The sequence below is a fragment of the Peromyscus maniculatus genome, chromosome 6 (assembly GCF_049852395.1).
Source record: "Peromyscus maniculatus bairdii isolate BWxNUB_F1_BW_parent chromosome 6, HU_Pman_BW_mat_3.1, whole genome shotgun sequence".
Taxonomy (NCBI): domain Eukaryota; kingdom Metazoa; phylum Chordata; class Mammalia; order Rodentia; family Cricetidae; genus Peromyscus; species Peromyscus maniculatus.
This window is the reverse complement of record NC_134857.1, coordinates 56,064,297-56,074,044: the sequence shown is the minus strand read 5'-3', so window position 1 is coordinate 56,074,044 and position 9,748 is coordinate 56,064,297. Positions and strand designations below refer to the sequence as shown.

The 9,748-nt window shown below is 36.8% G+C and overlaps 1 protein-coding gene across 17 annotated transcripts in view; it reads left to right on the top strand.

The window, feature by feature from the left end:
- Positions 1-531: 531 nt before the first annotated feature.
- The window catches only part of Zbbx (zinc finger B-box domain containing), a 102,193-nt gene continuing 92,976 nt past the window's right edge, over positions 532-9,748 (top strand). For 6 of the 17 annotated variants that reach the window (XM_076574253.1, XM_076574248.1, XM_076574250.1 and 3 more), the window contains exons 1-2: positions 532-638; positions 9,184-9,303. In XM_076574253.1, coding sequence (XP_076430368.1) covers positions 9,236-9,303 — 68 coding nt within the window. In that variant the 5' untranslated portion in view covers positions 532-638; positions 9,184-9,235. Of the gene's footprint in view, positions 747-2,725; positions 2,816-6,001; positions 6,074-9,183; positions 9,304-9,748 lie in introns of those variants that run through there. The other 11 variants (XM_006972658.4, XM_042279163.2, XM_042279162.2 and 8 more) reach the window with 7 other exon arrangements.

Here is a 9,748-nt window from a genome sequence, read left to right as displayed (position 1 = left end):
ATATCTTTATAGACATGTCTAAAATACAGTCTCATGGATCAAGTAGTTGGTATCAAGTGAGTTCTGGACTTGCCAAGAGAACTAGATTCCTTGTCCTGTACTCTTGCAAGCCTTTTGAAAGCAGTGAAATGTTATTCATGGGTGAGGGGGATTACCGAAGTTAAACAGCTAAAATTAATTTGTGGACCTTCAATTTGCTAGCTTTTTAATTTGCTGTAAATTACTTAAATTCTTTGTGCCTTAATTTTCACACATAAATTGGGTTGTTATGAGGATTAGCTGAGTGGTACACGTAGGAATCGTTGATCCATAGTTGCAGTGTTATAGTGGATCAGTAAAGTAAATCAGTCCAGGCTGAGGTCAAGAGAACTATCACACACACACACACACACACACACACACACACCCACACACACACCAGTTGAATTTCTTTGCATTTTCCTTCCCTAGGATCTTCCCATTCTCTCACACATCATAGACTCTCTTCCTCCCTCTGGAGGTGGCCAGCAGCAGTACCAAGCCTAAGCATTCTGGTTGCTATGGGTACCGATGCAACGCTGTAACCAAGGGGACCAAGGCGGAAGCTCCAGGCAGCTCCAGGTGGCGGTGGCAGCAGCTGCTGCAACAAGGGTCGCCGGGTGAGTTGTAGTATTAAGGGGGGCACACAGTAAATGAAGGGTGAAAGGTCTTGGGAGTAGAGTCGGGCGATGAGCTGCGTCTGGGTGGTGCAGACCGTGGAGCAGCAGGTGAGAAAGGAGACCCTGCCGGGTTGGGAGAAGAGCATAGGTCGGACTAGGAGGTATTTGCTGGACCCCTGCCATATCAGACTCCTGGGGTTCCAGACACAGCTCTAGCTCAGGAGTTATATGTTTCTAAATAAAAGACTTTGGCCAATGATGTCAGTGCAGACTAGAACCAAGCGTGAAGCTCAGAGAAAGCCCAGCCTCCATCAGTTACAGCATCCCCATTTCCTTTTTGTCCTTTGAAGTCATTGGTGTCCTGTGAAATGCGTAGTTACTGGGGAAACCACCTCACAGAATTTCTTTGCAGTTTTCTTTCTGGCTGAGCTGCTTCTATCTTGAAATCCACTCCTCTCAAGTAAATGCTGGCAGGGTAGGAGTGCCTGGCTCCAGAAATATCTGAGGTAGTGGATGTCTTTTTCTTTTTCTCTTTGCTTTTTGTTTTATTTTGAAACCAAAGTAACCAAAGTTAGCAAGTTATGTTAAAATATTTTGTGAAAGAGAAGCTGAATAGGATTAAAACTATAAATTCTGTACCTATGGTAATCTCACCTCTTTTCCTGATCCTCCTTAGAGGCTACACAGAAGCTGGCCCTGACGTCCATAACATTGCTAGGTGCCCTATAAAGAAATTTCCTGGAATTAGTTCCTCTCTTTCATTCTTTCAGGACACTTAATATTTCCCGAAGTTACTTTGTTTGCTTTCTTGTGTTTTTATTTCCTTCATCAGAACAAACATTCAGAGAGGATTGGTGTAATACCTACCTGTTCACCTTGTTCTTCTGTACTTCATACTACACATGGAGATATTTGATATAAATTTGTTGATTGATAATCCATCTCTTGTAGCAGATGTGTAAAAACACAAACATTTGTTATGAGCAGAAGAACTAATGCTTTTTTATTCCTGGATAAGATTGTTCAATAAATTAAAAGTAGTATAGAAATGTAATTTTTACAACTTAGTATGCTATTATCCACACCTTCAGATATACAGAAACTGTGATAATTGATGGAGATAAAAGATCAATGAAAGGATGCCTCCCAAATACCTGGGCTGCTCAGAAAACAGCACCTACTTACACAATTATGCAAAAAAAAAAATAGAGAAAAGTAAAAAAGCTTCATACACAGTTTCCAAAGGAGAAGATTTTTTTTTCTTTTGATGGAGGTAATAGAGAGTTGGTCTTCATATTGCTCAATGAATAGAATAATTGAAAAACAGAACAAAAAATTAGGAAACAGGTGATGGTTAATAAAAAATCTCAATCTTAAGTGTCAGGCAGAGTACTTGGGTCATATTTATTATGTATAGATAACCCTTTACAATCTTTATTGCAGTGTGTGTGTGTGTGTGTGTGTGTGTGTGTGTGTGTGTGTGTGTGTGTTACATACAGAGGTCAGAGGATGAGTGCAGAGAAGGTTACCTCATTCCATGTGGATTCCTAGACTTGGATTTAGACTTCTAGGCTTGTTGGCAAGAGCTTCTAACTGCCAAGCCATCTGGATGGTCCTAGAGAGCAAGAGAAGCAATTGGACACCAGAAAGGTATCCAAAGGTATTTTCGATATAAAATCTTAAAGTATATAATCTTCTATTGTGTGAAGGGTGGTGACTGGGAAAGAGGAAATAATATTAACCAACAAAACCTTGGGTTTATTGAGATGATTATTAATTTGACTTAATGATGTTGAGTGTATAGAACTGTAATTAGAGTTGAAGTCTCAGGAGCAGCCAACAGGACTAGTAATAGAACCAGCACTTCTGGTCCCTTCACCATCTTCCAATGCTCAATGATCTAATGCCTAAACCATCCATGGGAAACCAGAGCGACTGTGGGTTCTATGAGACCAAATGTAGCTGATCACATACTAAAGGGCTTGGTAATTTAAAGATGTAATAATGTCTTTGCTTGTAGTCATCTAAAGTTTTTATTTGATATTGAATTAATAATTATGGATTCTTTCCCACTGTGATTTTAATAGATTTTTTAAAGGCAACTAGAGAAGAGCTAACGACTACAAGGTCCTCATTATTTAAGGTCTTTTGACTTTGAATCAGGTCTAACTTAAGAGGTAAGTATCTTAAATTCAGTATTTTTTTTCTCATCGTTTTTTAATTTGAAAGTGTCCTAGAAGGCTATTTTACTTGGATAACTAAATACAAACCTTCTCAGTTGTTTAAAAAGAAATTGGCGTAGAGCATGAAATATTGGGCTACATGTGTATTGTTCAGTACCACTCAGCTGTGTCCTATCAGAGATTCTGAGTGGACACGACTGTCAAAGGCTTGAATTAATTTTTATTAAACATTTCTTTCATGAGTCTCGGATTTCCATGTACTGTATTATCTAATGACCTAAGAACGTTTAACTCTCCCCCAAAGAATCTAATGATTACAAACTTTAAAAGTACACTCTAAAGCAAAAAAAAAAAAAAAAAGAAAAAGAAAAAGAAAAAATCTTAATGGTTAGCTTTTAAATTTTAGGATATATAGATACACACATATATATATGATGTATATATATATACATCATATATATATGTGTGTATCTATCTATCTATCTATCTATCTATCTATCTATCTATCTATCTATCTATCTATATAAAATCAGATTATCTGAGTCACTAGAAGAAACAACTTACCCACCAAACATTCTCAATTATGGCAGGGTATGTCCATTCATGATCTGCTGGCTATGTACAGTCAAGGATAGCTATGAGCATCATATCAAATTGTAAGCTTCCTTAAGCCATTATGAGTTTTTGAGTTTCTGTTGTATCTTAATAACACATTTCTTGAGTGTTAACTTTTTGGATTATAATATCATTACCAAGTTCAAAAGCCTGGATGATTCTGCTGAAGACAGATGTTTCTCAAAGTTCTCATTCTACCAATGGAACAGTGCTAAGTTCTCTGGAAACTCGGGGCACCTCCTAGCACCCTTTTTCCTAGCTTCATAGGTCATCGTACTTTCCTTTCTTCCATTCTGTGGCAACAGAGTGATTGGGTTTCTTTCCTAAAAACAGAACATGTGTAGAAACAATGTTAAACTGTAATAGTAAATGTGATATCATATTGCATGCATTCTTGTTAGTGAATATTGATCTAGATGACAGAAAATTATGTAAACAACCAAACCAGGTAAATAAAGTACATGTGGGGTGGCTTACAGTCACCTGTAACTTCTGGTCTAAGATATCTGATGACCTCTTCAGGTTTTTGTAAGCACTTCACACATACATACATGCATACACATATAAAATAAATACACAAATAAAAAAACCTTAGAAAAAAAGAAGTTATTTTTATCCTGTAATTTTATTTTGTGCCTCAAGCTTTGTTTTGCTATTTATGATTCAGACACTGTTATAGCTTTATTGTCTTGAGAAAGATGACTAATCCTCCTTTGGCTTTACCCAAAGAAACAGAGAGACTAGCATGACTCACCATTATAATTTTTCATTTTTATGCATACAATAAATTGGCTTGTGTGCCTGACTTGATAAACATTTAATTGAAAAGAAGCCTCACTAACTGCATTCAGTGAAGTGAAGTGCCCTCTGAATAAGACTGTTTATTGGTTAAATCACATTATCATCAGAGCTGTAAATCTGAATCATCTCATTCTAATGAGATTTACAGGCTTTTCTTTCATCCTTTGTATGGATAGAATCAATCCTTGTGTGGACGTTAAACTTTTTGCATATGCACATGCATAAAAAGCCTTATCACACAAAGATCCTAATGTGAAAAGGAAATTCGGACAAGAGACTATTTTGATTAACCTGAAACATTAACTCTGGGGATCCTCTTGTGCTCTCTTTTGGGTGGTAATTACAAAAGTTTAGATTTTTATGAAATTATCAAATGAAGAGAGGAGGTCAGCAGTTTGATTTCCTGATTAATATCAGAAGAGGAGATGGACTTACTGTCTGGGAATATTTCTGAAACAACTGTTTTATTCCACTCCTACCCGTCTATTTCTGTCTCTGTCTGTCTGTCTCTGTCTCTGTCCCTGTCTCTGTCTCTGTCCCTGTCTCTGTCTCTCTCTCTCTCTCTCTCTCTGTCTCTCTCTCTCTCTCTCTCTCTCTCTCTCTCTCTCTCGTGTGTGTGTGTGTGTGTGTGTGTGTGTGTGTGTGTGTGTGTGTGTGTTTGTGTGTGTGTTATGAATGTGTAGATGCACTCACTCAGGTTGTTTATTTTTCTCATCATTTCCCACCCTTTTCCTGAAGTAACATCTCATGATGTTACCTGTAGCTTAGGCAGCTGGCTAGTGATACTCCAGCATCTCCTTGTCTCAGATCTACCCTGAGCCACAGCATTGGCTTTACAGACACCTGCCCCTGAAGAGGTACTGAAGAGCAGAAAGGAGGGGCTCATGCTTACTCAGAGAATACTTTATGGACTCAGTCATCCCCTAGTGCCCCCTAGAGATATTGAAAAGGTAGATTTGTAGCCTGTGTTTGATAGAAACAGACAAAGCTACTTCCTATAGAGCTGTTTCTTACATGTGGGAGAGTAGACAAGCATTCCATTTGGAAATGCTGCATCCCCCCCCCCCCCCAAAGCAATGCAGGTATTTGTTTTTCATTCCTGAAATACTGTGACAGTTACTTTAGCTTTGAGAGGTAATACTTGGTGTCTGAGTGTGAGTCAGATGCCTATCCTAGAAGCTTTCTTTGGTCAGAATGTCCCACAGTCCCACAATATTGTAATTCTTCTGTGGGTTTTCCCTGGGCAGAGTCTCTCTGGGGTAGACACCATGTTCATTTTGTTTTGGTCAGTGCAGTTTCAGTATATAGAGGCCATGAGGAATAGCTAGAATTTGTGTGATAAGGGCCATGAGGAACAGCTAGGACTGTTTTTATTCATTGAAATTATAAACATACCTTATGGCACACCAACTATATTGTATAACATGCAGCATTTTTGTGATTTTTATCTTTTTATTTAAACATTCAAATTATTTTCTTCTATTTAGTGACTATTCTTTATATATTTGTTGACTATTTGTATGTCTTCTCTTCAGAATGTCCATTCAGATCTTGCTCATTTTTAAATTAGATGTAATTATTAGCTTTTGAGTGGTTGGATTTCCTTGTATATCTTGCACACTGATCTCTAATCAGCTAGTCTGCAAATACTCTCTTTCACTATTTATTTATTTTTATTAATTAAATTTACTCATTTATTTTGTGTCCTGTCTGCATTTCCCCTCCCTCCTCTCTCCTCCTCTCTGCCCTATCCCCCCAGCCACTCCTCCTCTGTTTCTGCTCAGAAACTGGCAGGCCTCCTGTAGGTGTCAACAAAGCATGGCACATCAAGCTGAGGTAGGACTTAGCTCCTCCCCTTGTATTAAGGCTGGGCAAGGCAAACCCGCTAAGACTCCTAGCAATAGTGGAGAGGTAGCCTGAACTGGCCATCTACTGTAATCAGATTGGTGAATACTCCAATTGTCATCAGAGAGCCTTGATTCAGTGACTGATGGAAACAGATGCAGAGATCCACAGCTAAGCACTGAGCCCAGCTCAGAAAATCCTGTTGAAGAGGAGGAGGAAGGATTGTGTGAGCTGAGGGGGAGTGGTCAAGGTCATCACAAGGGAACCCATAGAAACCACTAACTTGGGCCCATAGGAGCTCACAGACTCTGCAGCATTATTTAAAGTGAGATAGAATCAAATAGACATATGGGCCTTTTGGATACGTGACTGACTCTGTAGACAGTTTTAAGAGAAGCTTTCTAAAGTCACTGTGATGTGTGGTCATGCTATTGAGATTCCAAAATCACTGTAATGAGTTGTCATACTATTGAGATTTGTCAGCAGAGGAAGAAGCTGGCAAATTGATTTGATTATGTGGATTTCCAAGTGGGGATAGAAATTTCTGTATTGGTGCTGTCCTTAATTTTCTGAGCAAACTTTCCAGATTTATCTTCTGTGTTTCTATCAAATATTTTCACCAGTTCTTCCTTACTGAAGATTAAACTCTCCATGCTTGAACTAGGTATCAGATACTACTGACTGGGCTGGGCTTGACTTTCAGTGTTAAGACCGGTTGTCTCACACAACCAGATCCTTGGTTTTGATTTCTGACACTGATAAAACAAAAGCCAGTCCCCTCATAAGCTTCATCCTCCCTCTGTTCCCAGGCTTCTATTTTCTCCATATGCTCTGCTCATCATCCAAACTGAACTTGTCATTAGTCCCCTTCAAGAGGTTATTTTCTTTCCTTATAGTATGGAATTGTTACTCAACTGGTGTTCTGATCTACAAGCCCTTCTGCTTCAACACTTCACTTAAATACTAGTTAGCCTGAATTCTTTCCTGCATCATTTCTATAAGTTTTATGATGCTTATTATTTCTCCTTTATTATATGGCTTTTATACGCAAGTTTATATACTCTTTTTTATTTTAAGCCATTTGAGCTCAGAAACAAATATCCATAGGTCTTGACTCTTCTTACCTCTCAGTCCAATGCCATGAATATTTCAGAGTCTTAGTATATATTTACTGGGGTCCTGGACATATAGCATTAAATAGTTTGGACATTTAGAACTATGGCCACTTTGATGTTTTTAAAAAGAGGTCTTGAGATTTAGGGTTTTATTTTATTTTTATTTTTATTTTTTTTTTGAGATAGGACCTGATAACACTATCTGGCCTTAAACTCACTGTACAGTTGTTGTTGACCTTAAACTTCTGATTTTCTTGCTTCTACCTCCTGAGTGTGTGCATAGCCACATCTGTTAAATGTCGTGTTTGGGCTCAAATCCAGAGTTTTGTGTGTGATAGGCAAGCACTTTTTCTATGAGATAGATTGCTAGTCTTGAATATTAACAATTTCTATTGATATGAAATATAGTAGTGGTGCATATAAATTTGTAGTTCAGCATTACAAAGTAAGTTACTTTAAAATCCTGAGTATTTGAGATACTCAGAAAGCAGCGTGCTCTGAATAATTTGCTTTTCTGGTTAAGTCAGAGTTAATAAACCTATCTTTGTATTTATTTCTCATTGGAGAATTGTTTTTGAAATATTCTAATTTCCAGGCTTAGTGGGTGTCATTAAAGTTTCTTATATATATGAAAACATCAGAATACCTTTAGGTAATTATTATACACCTTAATTTTTGTGATACATAATAATATATGTAAAAAAGGTATTTGAGTTGTGGCTCAAGGGGTTTTACTCCAGTATATTAAACATGTTTATTATTTTAAAATAGAACTAAATATCTGATAAATAGTTATGCATTGTGAAAAACGGTTATGCATTTCAACAAATGCATATTTAAGTGGTTGGTTATTGTGAAAACATCATAGAAAACTAATATAGTGTGTGGGTCCTCTTTCCCTCCGGGCCTGTTGGCCACCAGGCCAAGAGGGGAAAGAGGCAAATGGGTCAAGAGAAAGCTTTCGTGGCCTATAAACACTAATGGAGACAGCCCTCTGAGAGACAGATTTCGGTGAATTAGCTCCATTTTATTCTAGAGTAAAAGGAACATATAGGATTGGGAAGCATAGGGACAAACCCTAGTGTGCGTTAAGTGGCAGGCTCCTATCTTAAGGCTTAGTATGTGGCAGTAGGATCCTCTATCAGAGCCCCTAGCACGAGTCTTCTTGGCAGGGATCTGTGCCAAAGGTCAAGTTAAAGATGAATCAGGCATCTGGTTTTAGAGACATCTTTTAGATAAGGTCAGTCCTCCAGGCCCAGGGACATTCTCCAGAAAAGGGCAGGTAAAGAGCCAGAAGCTTTGCTGAAGGGAGGGAGTTCCATGTTGAGGAGCTATTGAGATAAGCTGCTAGGCCCTGGGGAGACTGCAATGTCTCCCAACAATACAGCCATGGCATTTAAGGTACTATTGTCAAATATGGCTTCTGTTCTTGACCAAATGAGATACATTATGAAATACATTACTTTTTCAATTTTTGTAACCTCTTAATCATATAAAGAACCAGAATTCATGTTTTATTTATTGAAAGTATTCAATTCTTTCCTTTTAATTACATATTTTCCAATTTTCTTTTTTTCAGATGCAGGGACTTTCTATAGGCTGACTTTGAAGTCGATTTCAGATGTCTGCCATCATGCTTGTCTTAGTTTGTTATTTACATAGACATCAAATTTCAGTTTTTGTCAAATGTTATATTTATGTGTCTTATAGTATATATAATATTGCATACTTAACGTACATACATATTTGTGTTAGATGTTCAGGCTTTGACGCTTTCTCATCCTAAATATTTTGATTTTGAAAGTTTTCCTGAGGGTTGGGCTCATGGCTCAGTAAGCACGTGCTTAGCATTTCTAAAGCCCTAGCATAGATCTCTAGAACCGCACAAACAAAGCAAAATAACAAAGATGTTTTCCTGAATTATGTGTGTGGTTTAGAATTTGTAACTGCTTTAACTCTGGGGTGACTCTTTTTGTTATTTTTCAGAAGTTTTCTGAAGCTCTGATAATCTTAAGACAACATTAAGAGACAAATAATCATGAACACCAAAGATTTTGTAGTTATTCCCTGGGGGAAACCTGGAAATTCTGTAAAACTAAAATATAAGTAAGTACATATTTTTAAAGTAAAATAGTTGTTAAAGTTTCTACATGTTGTAAATTATTCTTTTCTTTTTAAGCAAGAGAATGGTAAAAGTCAAATTTTATAAATCCTTATTTCTATTTTCTCATATTGCTGTGTTTTCATATTACAGACTTTAAATTTATAAGCTATTTTCATATAATAGACCTTAAATTTATAAACTACTACATTGTTAAAATGATAAAGTCATTTTGTCACTTTAATGATAATGTCATTTTAATAATGTAGTTTGTAAATTTAAGGTTTCTAATAGTTTTCAAAATTATGACTAAAATTATTTTTTAACAATAATTAAAGTGTGAAGTTATAAATGAAAGTTGGATTCATTAATTATTGAAGCAGTATAAGAGAAGGTTACATTCTGTAACCTTTATTCAAGGTAAATAATATAAAAAGAAAATAAAATTAA